Genomic DNA, 27,255 nt, shown 5'->3' with positions numbered 1-27,255 from the left:
CATGAGGACCAGTTGAACACTTAGACCCTTGTGTAACACGCAGGTCCAAAAGCTTCTCACGATAACGCTAATCTAGAAGCTACCTCACTCTAACTACGACACAAAACCTAGGAGGAACCAGGACCTGGAGGACTGAGAACCTTCACCAACATGCTCATGATACTTCATCCAGATGTAATAAGTAGCGACTCATCTTTTGTTTTCTTAAACTCATGAAGATGTTTTTTCCACCTGTGTGACTTCTTGGTGACTCCAGCTGAAAAACTGGTGGTACCAAGAAATCAGCCCTGCAGGTGCCAAACAGGAACAGTTCCATTAAGGTTGTGTTTTTAACATACAGCAGGAAAAAGAAGATTATTCAGGATGGTGTGTTCTGCTGTTGTGCATTCTAGTATAATTTATTTCCCTGCCTTGGTTGTCCGTCCTCTCTGAGCCTGGATCTGCTCCACCTTCCTGCCTGGGAAAGGAAGGTTTCCGTCTCTGCTGTCTCAGGTGTGTTTGTTCATGGAGGATTGTTGGGTGGAGGTTCATAGAAAGAGGGAGGTTCTAGACCTGCTCTACTAGGACAGAGCAGCAGGACTGATGGACGGATGTGAAGACACACAGAAAACTGAATGGACTAAACTGACTGACAACAAAAGCAGACTTGAAGACATCTTTTACTGTAAATTTATACTTCTGATGTAAACAATATATTTACATTTGTGCAAACATGTTTTTTATATACATAACATCATAAATCCTTCATTTGTACAGATAAATAAACAAAAACAAATCCTCATGTTCAGTTGGTGCATCAGTTTCAGAGATCTCGTATTCAGAAACTAGACTTCTCTTCTGGCCTCCCTCTGACTCTCAGACCCTCTTTGAAATAACAGTATCATCATAAAGGTGGCTCCTGGGTGCACAACAGTTTCTATTTCTCTGCATAAATGAGTCCAAATGTGTTTAATATCACTTTTAACTACACAGAGGTCTCAACAAGAGGCTCAGTGAAATAAATGAAGACCTCGACAGATGATCTTAACATTTGAGGCTGTTTTTTGGGACTGAACTTGTTTGGGGATTGATTCAGTGGGAGAGGACACTGTGTTCACTGTCTGAAATGTGACGCTTCAGTCTCTCTCTGCTCCATCTGTCAGCACCTACAGCTTAGTTGCAGGACTGACAATAATCATAAATGACATACAAAAGTTGAACTTCACAACATGTATCCAGACATAATGTATTATAGTGCAGCTGGATCCATGTGATCACATTTGACAGAAAAGGAAGAAGTAAATGCACGGTGGTGCAGTGGTCAGCACTGTCTCCTCACAGCAAGAAGGTTCTGGGTTCCAGCCCCGGCTCCATCACAGGGTCTTTCTGTGTGGAGTCTCCATGTTCTCCCTGTTCCTGTGTGGGTTCTCTCTGGTACTCCAGCTTCCTCCCCCAGTCCAAAGACATCAAGAGAGGACGAGGCTGATTGATACTCTAAATTGACTGCAGGTGTGACTGTGAGTGTGAATGGTTGTCTGTCTCTATGTTGGTCCTGTGATGGACTGGTGACCTGTCCAGGGTGAACCCGCCTCTCGTCTGGAGGCAGCTGGGATAGGCTCCAGCCCCCCCAGGACCCTTAACAGGATAAGAGGAAGAAAATGGATGGATAGGATTTAAGCTGTTATTTGGTACAACAGCGCCCACCAGTGGACATTGTACCTCACATCCATGAACTATCTCAAGCTTCTCCAGTCTGTAAGAGGCAGCAGGAATATTTTAAGAACAGAGCAGATCTTGTGACGGTTCCGTGAGTGGTTGGTTGGTGCTGCTCTTTCTGGTTAAGATGCCATTCATGGTGATTCAACAACTCTAAACTGTTTGAGGAGTTTGAGACTTTTATCTGAGTTTGTTTCCATGGGATTTTGTCAGGTTTCAGCTGACAAGAATCCCTTACACCTCTCTTCTCCTGCTTAAGCATCCATTGGTGTTTTAGTGTAGGGTATCTGCAGGCACAGCGAGCCGTGGTGAGGAAGAGGATGGTTGTAGTAGTGTTCCACCAGAGCCGACAGAGTGGGGAAGGTCACATCACAGTCCAGAAACACACGGGCATCCTAGCAACACACCCACAGTGTTATCATGGCCTAGGTGTGAATCATGACATTTACATCAGCAGGTTCTTACCTCTTGAAACAGGCGGTAGTTCCTGGCTTTACCGATGCTAACATCCCACACCACCAGCACCTGCACAACACACCCAGGTTACCTCATGAGAGCAGGAGTGTCAGCTACTGGCCACGGCAGTGACACAATACAGGCTACAACGTATGACCAGATATTTCCTGGGGTTTTAAGTTTCACAGTTTCTGAATCACAACTCCGAAAATGTGTACCTGTGAGGTTTTGGTTCCAGATTTTCTGATGCCGTAAAGTCCGTCCTGCGGAACGATGGAACTCTCCCTGAATAACCTGCAGGTGCGAACATCACACAGCTCAATACTGATGTCGCGCTGATCATTATGAACTGCAACAGAGCACTGCCTGTTTTTACTGGCCAACCAGGAAGTGATCCGCCCACTAAAAGTCAAGGGGATTTTATCACTGGGTTTGGGCGACTGATAAAAATAAGCTCGGCGGCAATTGTGATATTTACAAGTTTTGTTTAGCAAGATAATTGTTCCACCTGAAAACATCTCCAAAATGCACCCACTGCAAGTATACAGCTAACAAGGCATGAAGGGACTACGCCAGCAGCAGCAAGACCAGCAGAAGCAAGACCAGCAGAAGCAAGACCAGCAGAGAACCCGTAACAAAGCCCAATAACTTTGAGATGAGGCAAAAGGAATTCAGCAATGCCTCAAAATAGAAAAAAGACCATGCCAATGAAATAACTACACAACGGAAGGCAGAAAAACTCAGTGCAGTTTGTGTTTTGCCAGTAACACGAAGTAGGAGTCCATAATTGTAGTTCAAAGCTACACACACAAGATGTGAGCACTAACCATTGATATCCACCCCCACTCACACACAGGTTTCAATCAGTCAGATGGGGGCTGTCTGCTAGGGAGTCTTTCTGTCAGAGAGTCTTTCTGCCAGAATGACCTTCTGCTAGAGTCGTTTTGCTAGACTTTCTGTTAAGGTCTTTCCATCAGAGAGACTTTCTGTTAGGGAAGGTCACTGCTGAGGTCATAATACAGTCTTTATAGCAATAAAATGTAGATGTGCCGTACTTCTCTACAAAGCTGGTTTCAGTTGTGTCAATGAAAACAGATTCTGGCAGCTGCATCTGTAAAAAAGAAACACCTGGTCAACAAAATGTCAATACCATTTATTTTTTTCATATAACTCAAGGTGAAGGACGATGTCCCGATACTAGAAGTGACCGATCACTTACGTTCTCATAGTCCTCATCAGAGTCGACATCATCTGGATGTTTGGCTGAGTTTGGTTTCCTGAGCTTGCTGAACTCGGTGAGCATCTCATCTCTCAATGAGCGGAAGCTCTGGCCATCGGGAGTTGCTCTTCTGGTGGGAAAACACATCTTACTTCTGCAGATCACACACTTGTGTCCCTTGAGCTCATGCCAGGCCCTGGAGGAACTTTGTTTTGTTGGTGCTCCTGTGCTGTTCATGCGGGTCGGCAGGTTGCACTGTTTGTCTGCACTTTTATTTCTATATCGTGCACTTGAGATGATATGAAGTATGATGGAGGGTGTGTGTGTTTTCATCTGTTGGTTTTGAAGAGGGCAAAGTTTGCGAGGACAATGCTTTTTCTCTACACCGACTATGAATTACAAGATGGGAACTAAACAACGTTTATCTTTGGATCAGTTGTTGTTTATCTATCAGTATTTCCAACTATTACTCCACTACCTGTGATATTACATGAATCATTTTGAAGAAACAAAGCTGGTCTTGATGCTAAGCTAGGCTGTTTAACCCCTTGATGCCGAGTGTCATGAATTTGCGACACACGGCTTCCACTCAGACTGCGGCTGAGAGAAGGTGTGTGTTCCTCCAATGCCGGTTTGTGCACATTCAGTACCTTCCTAGGAGCCTGTAACTACAATAAATGTGTTACCAGTTTTACCATTCAGCCCTGCCGTGCTCATAACTACAATTACGTCTGTATTATGGACTGTAGACAACAATCTACCCTTGATTTAGCATCAGCCTTAAAGCGAAACACATTTTTGTATATAATTGTAAATCAATTCAGGTGTCAAGGGGATATGAGGGGATACGACTTACTGAAGGGGTGCTCCGGGCAGCTTGACCGGCCTGACAGCAGGTGTAGGGGATTTTGGCATCAATGGATTATGCTGTGATCCAGTGTTAAGTTGAGGAGAGAATGGTGGCTGGCAGGGTGGTGGCGGCCGACAGGGGGGAGTCCCAGGTTTATGAATGGACGCACTGGTAACTGCAGGATGGGGGACTGACAGGCTTGGCTTGGTGATCCCACTGTGCTGGTTGTTGCTAAGAGACGAAAACCCTCCGGCATTAAGGGGGCGGTGGGCCCGACCATTTAGGCCCAATCTGGCCTCTAATTGGTCACATATGGGCAGTGTGGTGGGGGTATGGACTGCTGCAGCAGGCGGAGGCTTCCGCTCTCTTGTGTCAGTCCCGTACCCTGCAACAGACGCTGCCCTGCTCGGAGGAGTTCTCTTTTGATTGGGAGGAGGAGGGGGTGGGGCGGTGGGAGACTGGTGCCCATGCAGGTGGGGGGCAAAGGGGAGAGGAGGAGGTGGGCCTTTGTTGGGATCCTTGAGTATGGAGGGAAGGGGGGCAGAGTGCAGGTTTTTTTTGGGGTGTGGGCTGGTTGGGACTCTGCTGTGTGATGGGACAGGAGGAGGGGGGCCTTTGTGCAAAACTGGACAGGATTCTTGATGGCGCTGGAAACCCAACGGCACTGGAGGAGGAGGGTAGGAGGGCGGCGGTCCCGTGGGTCGACCTGGACACATTGAATCAGTCACTTCTTTACATGGTAATTTTGTTCCAATGAATGTTAATTGTTCGTGCATCAGGGCCACATTTTTCCCTGTGACAGTCGCTCCTTCTTAATTCAGTTGAAACTCTCATCCACAGAATCCCTCAAACTTGATAAATATGTTGATAAACATACAAATCAAAGTCACAAATTTCAGTTCAACTACTTTTCACTGCTATTCTTGTATTTTCTGAAACCAAGACAGCTTGTTTTAGTTTTTTCTCCTTCTGAAATGCTTGGATTTACCAGCTCTCCTCTTCCTAATGACGGACAGATGTGGCTTTGACCTGATGTAGTAGTGCAGTACTTTTACTGTAAAACTGAGCCCGGAAACAAAAGTCAGCGAAAATACTTTCCATAAAAACTATCAAGTTGATGTGCATGTGAGTGTGGTTACCTGCAGATGTCGTTGCACCGATGTCACCGTCTGGCTTCAGATAGTCCTCTTCATCCTCATCGTCGTCATCCTCACCGTAATCTACGCGTGGAGAGAAGCCATAGTTCACCAACTACATCGAGGAGGTGTTGCTGTTTGTGTGGCAGGTGTTCTTACCATCGTCGGTGTTGTCAACAGGTTGTCTGATATCCATGGGCGCCTCTACGGAGCCGTAGAAGTTGTCGTCGTCAGAGTCGGAGTCACTAGAAGGAAAATATCATGATCAGATCCCTCAACTGCTGAGGGCCAGGCAGGCAGGCGTTTGTCAGAACTTCCTTTGTTTCTTTGGAAGAAACGTGCAGACTTTTAAATAAGGCCATTGCCTTGGTGTGTGTATGTGTGTATTTATGTATGTGTGTATTTATGTATGTGTGTATGTGTGTATTTATGTATGTGTGTATGTGTGTATTCATGTACGTGTGTATTTATGTATGTGTGTATGTGTGTATTTATGTACGTGTGTATTTATGTATGTGTGTATGTGTGTATTTATGTATGTGTGTGTTTATGTATGTGTGTATGTGTGTATTTATGTACGTGTGTATATGTGTGTATTTATGTATGTGTGTATTTATGTACGTGTGTATATGTGTGTATTTATGTATGTGTGTATTTATGTATGTGTGTATGTGTGTATTTATGTATGTGTGTATGTGTGTATTTATGTATGTGTGTATGTGTGTATTTATGTATGTGTGTATGTGTGTATTTATGTATGTGTGTATGTGTGTATTCATGTACGTGTGTATTTATGTATGTGTATGTGTGTATTTATGTACGTGTGTATTTATGTATGTGTGTATGTGTGTATTTATGTATGTGTGTATTTATGTATGTGTGTATTTATGTACGTGTGTATATGTGTGTATTTATGTATGTGTGTATTTATGTACGTGTGTATATGTGTGTATTTATGTATGTGTGTATTTATGTATGTGTGTATGTGTGTATTTATGTATGTGTATATGTGTGTATTTATGTATGTGTGTATTTATGTATGTGTGTATGTGTGTATTTATGTATGTGTGTATTTATGTATGTGTGTATGTGTGTATTTATGTATGTGTGTATGTGTGTATTTATGTATGTGTGTATGTGTGTATTTATGTATGTGTGTGTGTGTATGTGTGTATTTATGTACGTGTGTATTTATGTATGTGTGTATTTATGTATGTGTGTATGTGTGTATTTATGTATGTGTGTGTATGTGTGTATTTATGTATGTGTGTATTTATGTATGTGTGTATGTGTGTATTTATGTATGTGTGTATGTGTGTATTTATGTATGTGTGTATTTATGTATGTGTGTATGTGTGTATTTATGTATGTGTGTATGTGTGTATTTATGTATGTGTATGTGTGTATTTATGTATGTGTGTATTTATGTATGTGTATTTATGTATGTGTGTATTTATGTATGTGTATTTATGTATGTGTGTATGTGTGTATTTATGTATGTGAGTATTTATGTATGTGTGTATTTATGTATGTGTGTATTTATGTATGTGTGTATGTGTGTATTTATGTATGTGTGTATTTATGTATGTGTGTATGTGTGTATTTATGTATGTGTGTATTTATATATGTGTATTTATGTATGTGTGTGTATTTATGTATGTGTGTATTTATGTATGTGTGTATGTGTGTATTTATGTATGTGTGTATGTGTGTATTTATGTATGTGTGTATGTGTGTATTTATGTATGTGTGTATGTGTGTATTTATGTATGTGTGTATGTGTGTATTTATGTATGTGTATTTATGTATGTGTGTATTTATGTATGTGTATATTTATGTATGTGTGTATTTATGTATGTGTGTATGTGTGTATTTATGTATGTGTGTATGTGTGTATTTATGTATGTGTGTATGTGTGTATGTGTGTATTTATGTATGTGTGTATGTGTGTATTTATGTATGTGTGTATGTGTGTATTTATGTATGTGTGTATTTATGTATGTGTGTATGTGTGTATTTATGTATGTGTGTATTTATGTATGTGTGTATGTGTGTATTTATGTATGTGTGTATTTATGTATTTATGTATGTATGTGTGTATTTATGTATGTGTGTATTTATGTATGTGTGTATGTATGTATGTGTGTATGTGTGTATTTATGTATGTGTGTATGTATGTATGTGTGAATGTGTGTATTTATGTATGTGTGTATTTATGTATGTGTGTATTTATGTATGTGTGTATGTATGTATGTGTGTATGTGTGTATTTATGTATGTGTGTATGTATGTATGTGTGAATGTGTGTATTTATGTATGTGTGTATTTATGTATGTGTGTATGTATGTAAGTGTATTTATGTATGTGTGTATTTATGTATGTGTGTATTTATTTATGTGTGTATGTGTGTATTTATGTATGTGTGTATGTGTGTATTTATGTATGTGTGTATTTATGTATGTGTGTATTTATGTATGTGTGTATGTATGTAAGTGTATTTATGTATGTGTGTATTTATGTATGTGTGTATTTATTTATGTGTGTATGTGTGTATTTATGTATGTGTGTATGTGTGTATTTATGTATGTGTGTATTTATGTGTGTATGTATGTATGTATGTGTGTATTTATGTATGTGTGTATTTATTTATGTGTGTATGTGTGTATTTATGTATGTGTGTATGTATGTATGTGTGAATGTGTGTATTTATGTATGTGTGTATTTATGTATGTGTGTATGTATGTAAGTGTATTTATGTATGTGTGTATTTATTTATGTGTGTATGTGTGTATTTATGTATGTGTGTATTTATGTATGTGTGTATGTATGTATGTATGTAAGTGTATTTATGTATGTGTGTATTTATGTATGTGTGTATTTATTTATGTGTGTATGTGTGTATTTATGTATGTGTGTATGTGTGTATTTATGTATGTGTGTATTTATGTGTGTATGTATGTATGTATGTGTGTATTTATGTATGTGTGTATTTATGTATGTGTGTATGTATGTATGTGTATTTATGTATGTGTGTATGTGTGTATTTATGTATGTGTGTATGTGTGTATTTATGTATGTGTGTATTTATGTATGTGTGTATGTATGTATGTGTATTTATGTATGTGTGTATTTATGTGTGTATGTATGTATGCATGTGTGTATTTATGTGTGTATGTATGTATGTATGTGTGTATTTTTGTGTGTATGTATGTATGTATGCGTGTATTTATGTATGTGTGTATTTTTGTATGTGTGTATGTATGTATGTGTATTTATGTATGTGTGTATTTATGTATGTGTGTATGTATGTATGTGTATGTATGTATGTGTGTATTTATGTATGTATGTGTATTTATGTATGTGTGTATGTATGTATGTGTATTTATGTATGTGTGTATGTCACCTTGGAATGTGGGTGTCATTTCTCTCATTATAGTGATCAATCTCCCTCCGTAAGGTTCGCATCCAATTCTGTAAGACAGCAAAAACAACACAAATATTGATTTATTTACATATAAACTTCACAATTACATATAAATATAAAAAATATATATATACATATATATGTATATATATACATATATATGTATGTACATATATACATACATACAAACACACACATATGTGTGTGTGTGCGCGCGCGTACTGTACAACTCTCACCTTGCGCTCCTCCTCGCTGGCTGCTGAGAAAAACCATGTTCTGTGCTTCTTGCTGAAGTGGACAATCTTAAAAGGAAAAACATTGTTGGATGTTGTCTCCTCGGCTGCTCTCATCACTCTGTGGAAGAAGAGGATCGGAACATTTCGTATCAGAGCATAGCTGATGAGCACACAGCAACAAGGAATGTCTGCTTCTGTCAAGATGTTGAGTGACATGCTAATATGTATGATTATAAAATGCCAAACCTTAAAACAAACACTAGCATTAGCTTATTAGCTAGATACCGAACATTGTTTGCTATTGTACTGTAGATGACTACTGGCACTGAGAATCTGCATGGCCGGGTTTTGGATTTACAGTGTGGCAGCTTTTAAACTTCATCTATTCCAGACAAACACAGACAAGCACGTGGAACTCCTTGGTTAGTCCTCACTCTCAATACAAGCCTGCGTCAAACAGTGCAGCATTGAGCTAAATGTAGCAGAACTCTTCTGGAGAGTTCGGACATGCTTGGAGAAATATTATTTTAATCATCAAAATTCCAACATGTATTGTAATGCATGCTTTTGATCAGCAGTTGACATATGGAAACAGATGATGCTTTATTTAAGAACAACAACCATCAATTTGAGGTACTGAGCTGTCCCCAGTAGCGTGCGAGGGTAGCAGCTAAGATGGGCGGAGTAAAACGGGTTATGACACGCGAAGCAGCAACACACAAGAAAAAAACAAAGTGTCATTTTAGGGTGAGGACTTTGTCGTTAGCTAGTTTTATTTCAGAAATTTGATGTGGAGAGAAGCCAAGACAATGGCAATTAAAGCAAAATATGCCTTTATGTCTTCTTCTCACACGTTTTTCCCTCTTGAGTCACTTCTTTGGGACCCCAGAATGCAGTAAGAGACAGCCATGTACATTTAGATGGATGCTAAAGAAGGCAGATGGCTAGCAACAGCCAAACGTCTGCTTCTTAATCAGAAGTACGATCAGTAATTCACAAACACTCCACAAACTCAAACTGAACCACCTGCACATCAGTGTTGGTGCTGCGGTGGTTCAGACACTGAGATGGTTCCGGTCAGTGAGCTAGCTGGTCCTGCTCAGCGGGAGAACCCGAACCACAGGGCGAATGGTGTGTTGGTTTTTAACTTACATCAACGTTTGTAGCTGTCAGTCTCCATTCGCTTCAAGCTACATATACATGGCTGGCTCCTTCTACATTCTGTGGTCACTAAGAAGTGACGAAGGAGGGAAAACATCTTTCCGAGCTGAAGAATTCCATGAGTGAGTACTTGGAAGGTAACAAGTAAACAGTCTGTAGCTATCATAGTTGAAATGACAAAAGACTGAGGACTCAGTGGCTAACCTGTTGTATCCATTGAGAGAGAACGCCCCCTGGGGCACAGGAGAGGTACTACTCTTAAAGTAGTACACGCAGCCCTTGTGGATGATGATGTACCTCAGTGGCCCTGTCACACGGAAGAAAAGATCATTGAGTATGTTGGGCTTTGCTCCTCCTCATCCACCTGTGCATCCTCATTCTGTCATGGAACGCTCACATCTCATGAGGCTGAACTGATTTCCTCCCTTCTTGTGGAGGTACCCCGCAGTAGAAACTCCTCCTGGCATGGTGAGGAGGTTCTGAGCCCCGATGGCTCGCATTGGCACTGGCCAGCACACCTCTGGAGACGACATGGTCCTGCCAGAGAGGGGAAGAAGAAGAGGAGACTGTTTAATTGTTGTGCTTCTTTGTGACACATTGAAAATGAGGACAACAGCATATTTGTGTCACAGTTTCACAGGCCCATGCAGGTCTGGGGTATAGAGTTTAGGATGGACTGTTGGCACCCTCAGTATCTAGAACAGAATATCTATGAACACTTTTTTCCTGCTGTCCGTTCAAGGCAGCAGCACACAGAAGCGGAGCAGCACAGCCCCGCTTGCAGCTCCCTCAAAGATGCAGTTGTTGTATCTAAGTAGACGAACCGAGGACACAGGCGCCTTCTTGCAGGACACTGCAATCGATGCTGGGCCTCGCTCATTCCTGTGAAAACTACACAGCGGCATTTAATAGGACAGAGCCTTCCACCAAGTTTCCGGGCCCATTGAACCTGTGTTCTGGAGTCTTCTGTAGCCCACTCCACTGCTGACAGTTTGAAACCTTCTCGTACTCTGGAGCGCTGGATGTCATTCCTAATGCAGAGAGAGCATGCAGGCAGTTTTGATTTGCACACCACGCTAGCTGCTAAGTAACTATTTAATATCGCTTCAATTCCTACTTTGAAAACGTGATCCTGAATTTCTCACATAGCCCTAAAAATAAAACAAGCATCTTTCTTGCATTGTCAAAGAGTAGCTTTTCTTCTCCGACTCTTTCTACAAGACCGTCTCCATGGGCTGCAGGTGTGAGCTGCTCGTGGGTTGCCTACCTCCTGTTCAGCCTCCTTCTGATGGTCTGAACAGCACTGCTTTCCCTCAGCATGCTGGCTGTGGAGGCTAACACTGAGGATGCTAATGCAGGCAGGAGGTCCATGACACAGAGGAGAAGAGAAGCCAAAGAGATGCACTTGAGACTCAAACTCCTTCGCTCAGTCAGCCTGGTCTGCTGGTCTTAGTGTCTGATGAAATGATCCCTCTCTCTGCCTGACTGTTGATTTCTATCTCTCATGTTGTCTCATACATAAACATACATTCCAGCGCACACACCCACACCCACACCCACACGCACGCACGCACGCACACACACACACACACACACACACACACACACACACACACACACACACACACACACACACACACAAAGTTCAAACAGGAAAGACATAATTTTCCTGAGCTCTTTTGCCAGGGTTCAAGGATTTTGTTTAACAAGTATGTGTGTGTGCGTGTGTGTGTGTGTGTGTGTGTGTGAGAGAGAGAATATTAGTCAAAATAAACATCCTAAGTGAAGATCTTCATTCTCATCCAAGACTTCCAGTCTATCAATGGCATCTACTTACATCACAGGGTGAATGTGTGTGTGTGTGTGTGTGTGTGTGTGTGTGTGTGTGTGTGTGTGTGTGTGTGAATCCTGTTGATGAAGGGATCTTATCTTCCTGAGATCTCGGTGCTGAAGCTCCCCCTCCAGTTCTTTGCTCCTAGTCATGTTGTGTGTTTCAAACTGTCCCAAAGGTGAATGTGAGTGTACTTCCCTGTGTCAAAGTGAGAAACTGTTATTGGGATGTGTAAAGGCTGCCAGATGCTGTAAAACCTGTCAGAAGTCCTGCTGGGTGGGCAGACAGAACTTTGTATGAGGACCAACTCAGCCTGCTGCTTGTGCTGCACCACCGTCACAATGTGTGTTACCACTGAACTGTCAAGTGAAGGAAATGTGGAAATAAGTCAATTGCCATCAAATGTTGTGGAAGAAATAAACTGGGCTATTCAATGCATATTACTGCCAGATGATGGCAGTATAAGCAAAAATATGGTGTAAGACATCCAACCACACTGGTTCCTCCTCCATCAGGTCAAAGCTCCACCACGCAGCAACTCGGCCCCCTTCAGGCCCACATCACCTCTGCCACTGAGGGCTTGTAGCTCCTCCTGCCATGCAGGCCCTTTCTCCAAAGCTTGGGGGCGTGGTCCAGGAGACCGCCCCAGCACCATCCTCCTGCTGCGTGGGCAAGGCCCGAGGTGTCGCACCTTCTCACTCAGGCCAACTTGCCTGTACATTCAGCTGGTCCACTGATTTGCACTCCAGACAACTCGTCTACATGAGTCAGCTGTGCATTCCCCTGAATACCCAGTAGGGGAAGCATGCACAGGAATCTGAAAACATATTCAGCTCCTCAATGAGCACGTCTCAGCACCTCCTCAAACGCTTTTTTAATTTTGTGCCCTATTTTGATTTGAAATGTGAAATTCTTGTTGGGAGAACTCAGAAGATTGTTACACAGGTAACAAGGATGAGAGACAAGCAGTCATCAGGGTGGATTTGTGACCTCTCAGTGTGTGAGGACTTCAGAAGCACAAAAACATCTAAAGAATACTGATCTGAGTGTGAGTGAGGTCAAAGGTCACCAGCTGCTTATCATCCCTATCAGGGTTTCCTGCGGTGGTTAGCAACAAGATGATGCTGATGGGATTGTACATACTATCTATGGGAAGTGGTCAGAAAGTCTGGTTTTAGCCTTATTTCATTTTCTGCAGCTCACCAAATGAAGCATGAGTGATGAAGTGACAGTCAAGCTGGTCACATGACTTAAAGAGGGTTTGGCCTTCTTTCACTACTGCTGACTTGACTTCTTCAAGCTTGGGGGACAGCAGAGGGAGAACGTTTGCATGACTGCATGAAGGGTATGGACAGAACTGAAGGTGCAATTGTTTCTGCAGCAAAAACAGGATGTGAAAAGAGAGACCACCTCCTTGAACTGAGGCGGAAACTTTTATGACCCCACACAGGTTGTTTTCAGCTGGGTCACCTGGTCACCGGAACCTTCTTGCTGTGAAGCAACAGTGCTAAATAACTTGCAGTATTTAGGTACTTAGGAAGGAAAGAAAAGAGGGAAAAAGGGGGTACAGGGGTACAGTAATACCATGCCACCCTATATATATATGTGTGTGTGTGTATATATATATATATATATATATATATATATAGGGTGGCATGGTAGTACTGTACCCACACACGCACCAATAATTGAACATTGGTTTTGATGGAAGGATTCCTTTCCTTTCACTTGGATCAGTGTCTGTTTTTTTGTGAGAGACAGAGTTCAGCTAACATTACACAGTAAAGGTTGAATATTATACTGCAGTTTTGGAAGCATTATCAAAGGAAATGTGCTGAGTTATGAATGAGATAGATTCACACTGTTTGCACCACCATGCTGATGTCAGATGAGGTCACTTTCCACTCTGAGGAAATGATGAAACTGAAAAAACACACTCTGACACACCACTGACAGGAAGACGTCAGCCGGACATTTACTTCTCAAAGTATCCTTTCTTGAATACTCTTAACATGCTGAAGTTGATATGCAGGAATGAAGCTGTATAACAATTATAGATGTACAACATACCTTGGTTAGCACACGCTCACAGACACACACACACTTGAAAACTGTGTTTGTGAAGTCAGATTACTTCACAGCTGGTCAAGGTCAGTGGCAGGTGCTATGTAAAGTAATACTTCTGTGATACTCACTTATCGGAGTATTCAGCTCATTAAGATGTTTTTCCCTCCTTCATCCCTTCTTAGCAACTCCAGAATGCAGAAAGAGCCGGCCAAGTATACATAGCTTGAAGCTAATGGAGACTGACGGCTAACAGCAGCTAAACTGTCCCTCCAGGTCATCCAGGACAATCCAGGTCTTCTAAATCCAGACAAATGATCAATAATCCACAAACACTTTGATTGGAGATCAACTACAAACAAACAAACAAACTACAACACTTTGGCTTCATCTATACTACCAACAGGTGCAGATGAGCACCAGCAATTTGGTTCAACTAACTACACCAACTGCAGGTGTACGTGACAGGCCAAAAACCCTTTTTGGGTGAAGTATCACTTTTAGTTGAGACTACCTACAGAAGGGTGGTCTCTGAATTGAGGCTAGAGATTAGAGCGATGTGCTTTATCCGTGATGAGGAGGAGGAGGTCTGATTCCAATCACAGATGAAAAGAGAAACTGAAATGAATGACATGAGCATTCCTGTAAAACCTCCTGCCTGTGACTGTAGTGCACTGTAACAAAGTAGTACATTAAATCAGGTCCACAAACCCTAACGTGACGATGTCCATCCATGTCATGTGGACATCAGATACAGTAAAGATAAAATCCCCTTTACACACAGATGAAGGAACACAACAAGACCTTCGCATGTCTGATATAAAGACATTGTCCAAAATAATTGTGATGTCACGAATCATGCTTGATTTCCAGTGACATCAACAACGTTCTAAACTCCAACAACCCACCATAACCACATTATCATCACTCACTGTCACCTTTCACTACCTGTACATTCAAAGTGCTGGTTGGTAAATATAAATACTACACTTTTATGTGTATGAATATCTTTTTGGCACAAGCTAATTAGCTAATTAAGCTTTATTTGGCTGTAAAAATAAAGACGAGTCTTCATGGCTTAGTGTCCATGGTATAACACATGAATGTGAATATACAGAAGACTTGAGAGAGGGATGATTGGATGGGATTGTTCTAGAATTATAGATGTGTGTGTGTGTGTGTGTGTGTGTGTGTGTGTGTGTGTGTCACACATTTATGGAGCTGCCAGGTGTCCGACACACGTGTGTGGGGCTTAACCATGCTCTGTGTGTGCAGGTAACATTGAACTTGCATGTGTTTCATCAGAGACACAAATGCAGGTGGGTGGAAAGGTCACTGGTAAACCGCAGTAGAAGCTGTCACACACAGAAGAAGAACCTCAGTGGCACAGCCACCCAGGTAGTGATGATGGTGATGTAAGTGATGGTAGTGATGGTGGTGTTGGTAGGGATGGTGGTGATGTTAGTGATGGTAGTGATGGTGGTGTTGGTAGGGATGGTGGTGATGGTGGTGAGTGATGGTAGTGAGGGTGGTGTTGGTAGTGATGGTAGTGATGATTGTGATGATAGTGATGGTAGTGAGGGTGGTGTTGGTAGTGATGGTAGTGATGGTTGTGATGATAGTGATGGTAGTGAGGGTGGTGTTGGTAGTGATGGTAGTGATGGTTGTGATGATAGTGATGGTAGTGATGGTGGTGTTGGTAGGGATGGTGGTGATGGTGGTGAGTGATGGTAGTGAGGGTGGTGTTGGTAGTGATGGTAGTGATGGTTGTGCTGATAGTGATGGTAGTGAGGGTGGTGTTGGTAGTGATGGTAGTGATGGTTGTGATGATAGTGATGGTAGTGATTGTAATGGTTGTGGTGATGGTAGTGATGATAGTGATGGTAGTGATTGTATTGGTGGTGGTGATGGTAGTGATGGTGGTGATGGCGGTGAGTGATGATAGTGATGGTGGTGAGTGATGGTCGTGATGGTAGTGATGATGGTGATGGTCGTGATGATGGTGTTGGTAGTGATGGTAGTGATGGTATTGATTGTTGTGGTGGTGATGGTCGTGATGGTAGTGATTGTGATTGTGGTGATGGTAGTGATGATGGTGTTGGTAGCGATTGTAGTGATGATGGTGTTGGTAGCTATTGTAGTGATGGTGGTGATGGTAGTGATGATGGTGTTGGTAGTGATGGTAGTGATGATAGTGATGGTAGTGATTGTGGTGGTGGTGATGGTAGTGATTGTGGTGGTGGTGATGGTACTGATTGTGGTGGTGGTGATGGAAGTGATGTAGTGATGGTGGTGATGGTGGTGAGTGAATGCTGCTGATTGTAGTGATGGTAGTGATTGTGGTGGTGGTGATGGTGGTGGCGGTGGTGAGTGATGGTTGTGATGGTAGTGATTGTGGTGGTGGTGGTGAGTGATGGTTGTGATGGTAGTGATTGTGGTGGTGGTGATGGTAGTGATGTAGTGATGGTGGTGGCGGTGGTGAGTGATGGTTGTGATGGTAGTGATTGTGGTGGTGGTGATGGTAGTGATGATGGTGTTGGTAGCGATTGTAGTGATGATGGTGTTGGTAGCTATTGTAGTGATGGTGGTGATGGTAGTGATGATGGTGATGGTAGTGATGATGGTGTTGGTAGTGATGGTAGTTATGGTGGTGATGATAGTGATGGTGGTGTTGGTAGTGATGGTAGTGATGATAGTGATGATAGTGATGGTAGTGATTGTGGTGGTGGTGATGGTAGTGATGTAGTGATGGTACTGATTGTGGTGGTGGTGATGGAAGTGATGTAGTGATGGTGGTGATGGTGGTGAGTGATGGTGCTGATTGTAGTGATGGTAGTGATTGTGGTGGTGGTGATGGTGGTGGCGGTGGTGAGTGATGGTTGTGATGGTAGTGATTGTGGTGGTGGTGGTGGTGATGGTAGTGATTGTGGTGGTGGTGATGGTAGTGATGATAGTGATGGTAGTGATTGTGGTGATGGTGATAGTAGTGATGTAGTGATGGTACTGATTGTGGTGGTCGTGATGGTAGTGATTGTGGTGGTGGTGGTGACAGACAGACAGACAGACTACTTTATTAATCCCTTTTGGACGTTCCGCCAGGGAAATTGCACTCTCCTCAACATACATTCACAGCACTGTTACCATAGAATAGACTATAAATAGCAAAGAAGAGAAAACAAAGACTATATATATGTATATATATATATATATATATGCATATATACATGTGCGTGTGCCTGTGTGTACCTGGATGGTTATGTATATGTGCATAGTGACAGGAATAATCATAATATTAATTCTTCTTAATTGTTATTATAACAATAATAATAAATTATAACAATAATAATGATGATGATATAATAATGATGATGATGATATAATATAATAAAAAATATAACAATAGTTATAATAATAATAATAATAATAATAGTAGTAGCAGTAGTAACAAGAATTATAATAATAATAATAATAATAATAATAATAATAATAATAATAATAATAATAATAATAATAATAATGTACAGTCTCTTATATTGCACATGAGTGTCCGGTTGTTATCGGGGCAAGTTAATGGTGCTCAGCCCTCTCCTACAGTCCTTCTGTTGGCCCTCCCCCCCTCCAGTGAGGAGTTTAACAGTTTAATGGCTCGGGGGATGAAGGAGTTCTTCAGTCTGTTGGTCCTGCACTTGGGGAGGAGCAGCCTCTGGCTGAACAGGCTTCTCTGGCTGGTGGTGACAGTGTGCAGAGGGTGGCTGACATTGTCCAGGATGTCCAGCAGTTTGTCCAAAGTTCTCCTCTCTGCTACTGTTGCCAGAGGGTCCAGCTTCATCCCAACCACTGAGCTGGTGGTGAGTGATGGTAGTGATGGTAGTGATTGTGGTGCTGGTGATGGTAGTGATGTAGTGATGGTGGTGATGGTAGTGATCTAGTGATGGTAGTGATGGTAGTGATTGTGGTGCTGGTGATGGTAGTAATGTAGTGATGGTGGTGATGGTAGTGATCTAGTGATGGTAGTGATGGTAGTGATTGTGGTGCTGGTGATGGTAGTGATGTAGTGATGGTGGTGATGGTAGTGATCTAGTGATGGTAGTGATGGTAGTGATTGTGGTGGTGGTGATGGTAGTGATGTAGTGATGGTGGTGATGGTAGTGATCTAGTGATGGTAGTGATGGTAGTGATTGTGGTGCTGGTGATGGTAGTAATGTAGTGATGGTGGTGATGGTAGTGATCTAGTGATGGTAGTGATGGTAGTGATTGTGGTGCTGGTGATGGTAGTAATGTAGTGATGGTGGTGATGGTAGTGATCTAGTGATGGTAGTGATGGTAGTGATTGTGGTGCTGGTGATGGTAGTGATGTAGTGATGGTGGTGATGGTAGTGATCTAGTGATGGTAGTGATGGTAGTGATTGTGGTGGTGGTGATGGTAGTGATGTAGTGATGGTGGTGATGGTAGTGATGTAGTGATGGTGGTGATGGTAGTGATCTAGTGATGGTAGTGATGGTAGTGATTGTGGTGCTGGTGATGGTAGTAATGTAGTGATGGTGGTGATGGTAGTGATCTAGTGATGGTAGTGATGGTAGTGATTGTGGTGCTGGTGATGGTAGTGATGTAGTGATGGTGGTGATGGTAGTGATTTTGGTGGTGGTGATGGTAGTGATTTTGGTGGTGGTGATGGTAGTGATTGTGGTGGTGGTGATGGTGCCCTGCAAATTGTTCTGCTGGGATTGCCTTTTGTTTGCAACTGATGGATCTGCTGTTTGGAGCTACGCTGGATTTGAGAGCTTAAATTGTTTTACCAAGGCAGCATTGAGACACCAAAGCGCGGCTGGACATTGGCAGGCGACAGTGCTTTTAAAAACTTATGGGGACACCTGAGTGGATCTTCAGCTCCACCAACAGGTGCACAGGGAAAGAATGCTGTGCAATTAAGCAGACAATATTGTTTCAGCTTCAACATTTTTGATGGACTTCTTAAAACTTTAGATATAATCAGATATTTTTAAGTTGCCTTTTATTTTTAAGTTTTGACTGCGATACAGTGAAAAGTTTGAATTGCTGATGCAGGTTTAATGATTTTAAATTCTCTTGAAAACAGCCTGCGTTGTACACAATTAAAGTGATGCAACGCCCACTAGTGTGTGAGTGAGCTTCTGTTTGTGAATTCTGAGTCGCGGTGTCATAAATGATGGCGCTATGAGGGGTGTTTATTCAAGTTGGACTAAGTAGGGCATCAGGTAATGATGGTAGTGACAGGAGTGATGGAGTGATAGTAGTGATAGTAGTATGTGTGTGTGTGTGTGTGTGTGTGTGTATACATATATATATATAAATACATAACCCTAACCCTAACCCATACATACACATGTGAATACTGTGTATAAACATTATTATAAACATTATAGTGCTAAAATGAATTTCTTCAGTTCCTTCAAAAAAAAGCAGAAGAGACTCTCACTCTCACACACGCACACACACACACAAACACACACGCACACACACACACACACACACACACACACGCACACACACACACACACACACACACACACCTGCAGCAGAGGGCATTTAGAAAGTTGAAATAGTAAAATCATGTCCTCTTTTTCTACCTGTGGCTTCTCCCATGCATCGTTACTTCCCTTGCCCAAATATGGGCATGCCTCCAAACAAGAATTGAAACCTATTACATAGGATTTCAGATAATAAAAACAAACAGTTGCCTGATATGACTTTTCCAAGTTTGATATAAAACAGTACTTGTGTAAAGACACAAAAATGTCAGATAGACTCAGAGGCTGCAGCGTATGAGAGGCAGGAAGAGAGCGAGAACATTGACCACATGCCCACCCTCCCCTTGTCTCAAGGTTGAGAATGAGAACATGTTTCCTGTAAATGTGGCCTTTTCTCTGCTCTGTCTCTGACACTAACCCCACACAGGAATTACCCTGGCAACAACTGACAGCGGGCTTTACTGGTTATCATGCACAATGGAAAAGGAAATGATTTTGTGACTGAGACCCTTTTCCACTGCAGCCGCTGTGCACATGCAGGAAGCAGACTGACCCTTTTCTATTGCGAATGGTGAAGTTGCCTTTCTTATGAAATGTCATGGACATGTAAGAAGAAAAAAGTTGTATAGTTTACGTGTGTCACAGGATTGTACCAGAAGTGTGCCGCGAATTACTGGTGCCAAGTGTGCAGTGTCTTTGACCTGGGAAATGAATGCAGATGAAAGCCTTTTCCTTTGCTCATCAGAAGGAGCAGTCAGAGTCTTAGTTATTGTAAGACTGTAGCATTGCAAACACACTCTTGTGGTCTATGTCAGTGTGAAGTGTTAATATGACAGGTGAATGACCTGCACTGGCGTGTGACAGTGTGAACACAAACCCACAAAACAAAGAGTGCAGCAAAGTAGCAGCTAACCCACTTATTCGGACCAAAGCAGACCAGCTGTGGATGTGAGAGCCCCCAATGAAGATTCTGCTTGGTTCAGACTTCACATGTCGTTCAGGCTGGTTAAATAGAAACACGGACTATCAGGGTATTTCATCAAAGAAGTGAGAGAGGCTAGCATGCTCCTTCGTGTCCTCTTGGATCACATGAAGCCCACCTGGTATTTGTGTGACGTTCATTCAGGGATGGGACTAACATGCTAAGCTCATGTAGCATTCACAGATCATCATGCTGTTGGGATGTCCGCACCTCATATGGTGGCCAGTGTGATGGTGCGTTATTTGACTTTTAAATCATTCAAATGACCCCAGGAAAAGAAGAAAAATCAATGTGTTTTTCACGTTTATGAATATAAAATCAAACCAAAACCAGAAGCAAAGGAGCAACCAAGGAAAGAACCATCGAGATGTTTTTGAGGCATTTCGCTCGGTTAGGAATCATCTTCACCAAAGAGAGCGCTGGACCTGCTCAGGGTGGGCTTCTCATTTCAAAGTAACAGCGATATCCTGATTGTGCTCATGCCCATTTGCAGTTAACACATCCTGACGTGTCTGTAAGCTCCTCTTCAGTATGTGGGTGTAATCATGAGTTTTGCAACGCAGTTGCTGTAATCAGGCCCCAAGCAAAACATCTCCACAACACAAAGACAAGTGGATGACTAACAGTAAATGAACGTTTGTGTGTGCTGCTGTGCTGCTTTCAGTTCTACCACCGGGACTGTAGAGGAAAATTGTGGCCTCCACAATCCCAACAGAACATGTTCCATGTCCACCTGACATAACAGAGTGGGAAGCTAACATGTTGCTCAGCTACAGGCAGGGATTCTGATGAGTTATAAAGTCATCGCTTCCTGGTTGTCCAGCAATTGAAACAACGATGGATAGTAAAAGTCCAGAAGGACAACAAGATTAGTCCATTAGTGCATTAACCTACATCAAACAAATCTTCAACTTCAGTTGTCCCAGCGTCAACAAATTCAACGCTTTCCATTCCCTCCGAATCAAACAAGACCCAATACAGAAGATGTCAGGTTGATAGAGTCAATAAATGCCAGGTGTTTGAAAGCGGAGTATTTTCCAAACGCTCGCCAGCACTGGTACGTCTGACCTGCGTGGTACTGGTACGGGCCAACAGTCCTGCTATGGCCCAGATGAAGAGGCCATCTGGGTTGACAGAAGACGGGGAGTGCATAAAAATGCCAGACCCAAAAGATGAAGTCCACACTTACATGACATTCCTCTGTTCCTGAATACACATCCTGACGCTTGGCTTGGAGCTCCGTGCTACGGATTTCTTCTTCCTCACAGACGGAGCGGACATGCCAGTGGCAGCAAAGCACAATATAACATACTTTGCAATCTGGGTGAGGCGATGGAGGACGGAGATGCAGCCGACAACAAGAACAATGGATCGACGCAGATTTGAAAAAGTCAGCAAAGTGGTTGACTCAGGACGAGCGGGACAGGAAACCAGGTGAGCACAGGAAACGCGAATAAATCGAATGAATGATAAATGGAAGCAGAAAATAAAAGCACACGGACAGGACAGATAGAGCAGTCAACTGTGACGATTAGGAAGCCTGCTGGAGGTCTGACGTCCTGATACCCAGCCAGTCATTTCCTGAAGGGCCTCCTCCTTGTGGCCTCGCTTCTCATTGGTTAACTGGCTGGAGCATGTTCCTTCCTGCTTAGGCAGAGCTAGTTTGTCATTGGCTGTGGAATACCACTCACACTTACACACACACACACACACACACACACACACACACAAACACACGTCATGCACTCTCAGAACACTCAGAAACAGAGGGCTCGAGAAAGATGCTGGGGGACTTTCCATCTGACAGTGGAAGAATACATTGGTCAAGCATGCACATCAACACACACACACACACACACACACACACACACACACACACACACACACACACACACACACACACACACACTTCAGGTTCTCCTTTATAAAATGTGCCTTCCTGTTTAAAAGGAATTTAGTTAAAATATATTACCTAAAATAAAAATACTTTGCGCTTCCCTCTTTTAGCCCAATTTTTGTTAAAAAAAATAAATTAACAGAACATTTAATTAAAAAAAAACAAATAAATATGCGTTCTATTTCCATTTCGATATTTGCATTTGCTTCACCCCTGGAATTCTGACTACGTAAAGTGGTTCTGTCCTACGCTGAGCTGAGGATCTCCACCGGTGCACGGCAGACGGCAGTGAGTAGAAGCCGTGGATGTTCAGGGAGACGTATTAGACCTGTGCTCTGTTCTTCAGCCACCACTGCTTGCTGGTTTAACTTAAGAGCCTTTCACTTCCTGGTATTTCAATGATACTTCATTGATGTAAAAACTAGAGTTGTCTGGGAAGGTTTTATTAAAAAATATCCATGGAAGAATCTCTATTTTGAATTGATAAATAAACAAAAATCTACTAGACAGTGTCAGAAATGGGGTGGATGAAACTCCTGAAACTATTCTAAAATACAGTATTGTGCTACCAAGAGTAGCAGTGAAGGCCAGTGGGAGACGTGCAGAGAGTCAGAACCCCTGCTGGAGACCTGATGCGCTGAGCTGGAGCTTCTGTTCTCAACAGACTCACCTCATACTTGGCCCTGACGCAAGCACTCAACATGATATTGTCAGAGATCTATGTTCCATAACAGCAGTTCCCAAACTGTGGAACGTAGTGGTACAGCGCTCCAACTGTCATGACCACACCCTCGACCTTGTCCTGACATGGGGAACTGAAGTTGAACATTTAGTAGTATTTTATCAGACCATCAATTAATTACCTTCGTACTTGTACTATTAGACTACACACTACTGAGGAAAGCTGTCGTTTCCAGATGTCTGTCTGATGATGTCGTAGCCCAGAGAAGAAACGGTTCCCCTGGTGTTGAACTCACTGTCATGTCCCGTCAATATAGACGAGCCTGCTGTCAACTTTAGCTCCTCCCCCTCAATGATCATTCATCGACAGTGCAGCAGACAGACTGAGAACAACTCTGGACTCTGTTGCCACACTAAAAAACAAAACCATGAATCAAAGGAAACAAGCACCTTGGTGCAATTCTGAAACCTGACAGCTGACACAAAAAACTCAGAAACTGGAGAGAATATGGCGCTGATCCAAACTGGAGGAGTCAGGTGGGATCTGGCTAGAGAGCCTTAAAACTCAGACTAGAGCAGCCGACGACTGAGCATAAATGGAGTTGAACCAGGACAAGCCCAGGTTCCTCTTCAGCACTGGAGCCAGACTGGCAGAGAGCCACAGCTGTCCTGAGCCCAGTGTTTGTCTTTCCCTCTGCAGTCACGACTGTCAACTTGTAATGATCAAATTCTACTATTACAGAACAAATGAAGCTGCTGCAAGACACCCCCAAGACACCCCCAAGAAACACCTTAGAAACACCTTATCTGATGAGACAGGAATTCTGGATATCATCACCCTGCTCTCCAGTGCTTCTTTCTTCCATCTACGTAGCATCGCTAAGATCAGACACATCCTGTCTCAAGAAGATCCAGAAAAACTAGTCCCTGCTTTTGTCACTTCCAGGCTGGATTACTGCAACTCCCTCCTATCAGGCTGGACTAATAAGTCCCTAAAGACTCTCCAGCTGCTGGTGTACTGAACGAGAATTTGTAGAATAGACCAGATCTCTCATGGCTTCTCTGCACTGGATCCCTGACAGATCCACAACGGAATTCTAGATTCCTCCTCTGACAACATCAAAGCCTTCATATCTGCTTGAGCTCACAGCTCCCGACCATCCAGTTAGAACTCTTCACTCCCAGGATGCTGCTGGGCTCCTGCTGGATCCTGGAGGCCCCAAAAGGAGACTGGTAGGTGGAGCCTCTGTCTCTGTCCTCCATTTCTCTCTTTTCTGTCCCTTCTCTGTCTTTGTCTCGGTCCCTGTCCTCCATCTCGCTCTCTCCCTCCAGTAGGCCAAAGCAGATGTGGGTCTCCTCTGAGCCTGGATCTGCTCCACCTTCCTGCCTGGTGAAGGAAGGTTTCCGTCTCTGCTGTCTCAGGTGTGTTTGTTCATGGAGGATTGTTGGGTGGAGGTTCATAGAAAGAGGGAGGTTCTAGAACTGCTCTACTAGGACAGAGCAGCAGGACTGATGGACGGATGTGGAGACACACAGAAAACTGAATGGACTTGCCATCCATCCATCCATCCATCCATCCATCCATCCATCCATCCATCCATCCATCCATCCATCCCCAACTGTTTATCCTGTTTTGGGGTGTGTGGGTGAAGCCTATCATGCTGTTATCGGCGAGAGGCTGCGTCACCCTGCCAGAGGTTCATTCCATCAGGGGACATCCCTCTTTCACAATAGTGCACATAGAAGGTGGTCAAGGAAGGCTTTGAGGTCCCGCATCACTCTGTCAGAACATCGGTCATCCTTCCTCAGTGCCAGAGTCACACCTGTCAGGTGAGGTCAGCCCATCACCTGATGATTCAGAGAAACATCAACATTCCCACTTCAGCCAATGATGATGATGACCATCACTGCTAATGTGGTCATCACTACAATTTCATGTGCCACACAGCTGCCGGACTGAGGCAGAGGAATCCCTGCACACTGGATTATCAGCTCCCAACACGGTGCTCACTGGCAGGGTGTCAGTCCTGCACCAGCAGCAGGCTCACTACTACTGAGCTCTGACAACCAGCACACAGACCTGAGATCACATTCAAAAAAGGGGTACAATCCAAGTACCGATGCTGAAAATACAACCAGGGAGAATACCCGTTTACAAGACCAGAAAAAAGGATTACAGCGTTATGTTTGCTTACATTTCACCATTTTGACGCTTCAAACCCTCCCTCTGACTGGCTCCACTCCACGTCCTCCTTTCAGCAGATTTTAACGTTTCTAACCTCACACTAGTCATTAAAAAGGCCTCGAGAGAAAGAGAAACCTCTTCATGTCACCCTACAGTGGTACTAGGGTGCCACCAGTAGAGTGTAGTGTGGCTTCAGCCTCATATATGGCAGTACAGTGAATGCAGCCTTTTCTAAATAAAAGCCTGCATGCTGCCAACATTCCAACTGGTACAACAAACAAGCTCGGAGAGACTTCAGCCACATTCTGCATCCAAGCATCATTAAAAAGGTTGGTAACGCTAACGATACTCCAAATTTTAGAGTGTAACTGCTTGTGGGGCGTTTTGCCGCTGTCACCACAGTCCAGGGCTCATATGCACAAAAAAGTTGCTCCGCATTTGCTGATTGAGACCTGTCAGTCCTAATTTTGGGACCCTTGTCCAAGAGAGTCAAGAAACCAGCTCCTACAGTCGCCAAGAGGAATCCCAACATGGCTGCTGCCACCTCATGATCATGTCAACAATTTAGAAGCATTCAGAGGTACTGAGCTTTAATCGCGCATCTGTCATGACGCTATTCCAGCTCTAACTGTTACTTCATCAAGTTTTCCGTTCATTCCTGTGGTGTGCAAGAAGGAAAAGCTGCTCAGTGGTCTCTGGTGTAAAGGTCTCATCAGAATGGAGATCAGCTCAGCTTCCAGGTGACTTGATGTGTCAGCATTTTATTCTGTTTCAGGTGTCGTCAGTGACACAGGGGCTTCTTCACCAGGACCTTGGTAACCTGAGGCCTTTGAGCTTAGACTAAGGTGATAAATCAATCTGAATAGATTTATTTAATTAATTTAATTGATTGCTAATATATCTGATTTTGTTATGCCACTACTTCATGTGTTTCCGGGACAAAAACCAATCCTGAGGCACCAGCCACAGCACTGGGTCACCCCCCTCTTCACCTTGGCTTAACATGACCCCTGGTTCCCTAATTGAAAGTTGCTCTTGGCAGCTTTGTGAACACGTCTGAAGAGGAAGCTGGCAGCTGGGACGTCTCATTTATGAGAGCTGCTTGATTTGCAGTTGTGCGTAGGGTCTCCAGCAAATCACATGACCCGCTGGAAACCCTCCCACTCAGCATTGTTGGATGCCGGTACACAATTATAAATGAAGCGTCAAGGTGGAAGGTGTTGTGATCATGGGCCTGGAGATGTGGCAGGATGGAAGCCTGAAGCCTCTTCTGGTGGAACACTGGCACACATTCAGAAATTTGAACTGCGAGGGAGAAGTATTAACTTTCTGCTGCCTGCCCTATTAACTCATTGATTATTTAAAACAATGAGCGTTTTGCTTCGGAAAGAAAGGACGGCGTGATGAAAATATGGTACTATAATCCCCAGACAAACTGCTCCACATGGGACTTTTACACAGGACCTTGTAGCTCAGTCTCTCATACATCATAACAATAATGCTGAGTGAGCATGAGTAAATAAACAAGAAGAAAACAGCATGTGATTGGCACTTGTGATTGAATTAAGGGTATTATCATGCATTAAATACAGCTTGAAAAGCCAAACTAAACTTACCCATCGAGTGCTGCGTCAGCTGTGAAACTCCTCCGTCTGTGTCATCGGTGCTTTAAGCCTGTACAGCTTCTGCCCCGATAACTTCCTGCTTGACAAGGCTCTTCGGAGCTACTGTGCACTACTGTCACGACACCTCCCTTTTAACCACAAGAAAAAAACTGGCCCTCATGCAGACAGGCAGGCACACAAGGCAGGACCGAACATGTTTCTACTCAAAATGATGGAATCCCAACATGTATCAGGTTACACCAGCCGTGTGGCGGCAGCCAGACGTCAGGACTGACCGTGTCGTTCCTCTTCAGGGTGAGCGCTCCC

The 27,255-nt window shown here is 43.2% G+C and overlaps 1 protein-coding gene across 6 annotated transcripts; it reads right to left on the bottom strand.

Annotated features, from left to right (window-relative positions):
- Positions 1 to 373: 373 nt before the first annotated feature.
- sh3bp2 (SH3-domain binding protein 2) lies at positions 374 to 27,255 on the bottom strand. Of its 6 annotated transcripts, none has more exons than XM_086187010.1 (14): positions 11,444 to 11,646; positions 11,001 to 11,207; positions 10,574 to 10,713; positions 10,381 to 10,483; positions 9,016 to 9,133; positions 8,759 to 8,826; positions 5,516 to 5,601; positions 5,360 to 5,440; positions 4,227 to 4,926; positions 3,371 to 3,497; positions 3,207 to 3,262; positions 2,370 to 2,445; positions 2,161 to 2,220; positions 374 to 2,090 (listed from the first exon to the last, which is right to left on the bottom strand). In XM_086187010.1, exons 1-14 carry the CDS (start codon positions 11,545 to 11,547, stop codon positions 1,950 to 1,952), a joined length of 2,067 nt encoding a protein of 688 aa, XP_086043136.1. In that variant the 5' UTR covers positions 11,548 to 11,646; the 3' UTR covers positions 374 to 1,949. The 6 variants fall into 6 exon arrangements, with proteins under 6 accessions (XP_086043136.1, XP_086043135.1, XP_086043140.1 ...); XM_086187009.1 differs by having other exon boundaries at positions 375 to 2,090; positions 3,371 to 3,500; XM_086187014.1 differs by lacking the exon at positions 11,444 to 11,646 and adding an exon at positions 26,941 to 27,255 and having other exon boundaries at positions 376 to 2,090; positions 3,371 to 3,500.

Source organism: Aulostomus chinensis, chromosome 19, assembly GCF_037954235.1.
Source record: "Aulostomus chinensis isolate RoL2024-O1b breed Wild chromosome 19, RoL_Achi_v1.0, whole genome shotgun sequence".
Classification (NCBI taxonomy): domain Eukaryota; kingdom Metazoa; phylum Chordata; class Actinopteri; order Syngnathiformes; family Aulostomidae; genus Aulostomus; species Aulostomus chinensis.
The sequence above is the reverse complement of the archived record's forward strand: the minus strand, read 5'-3'. Positions and strand labels throughout refer to the sequence as shown.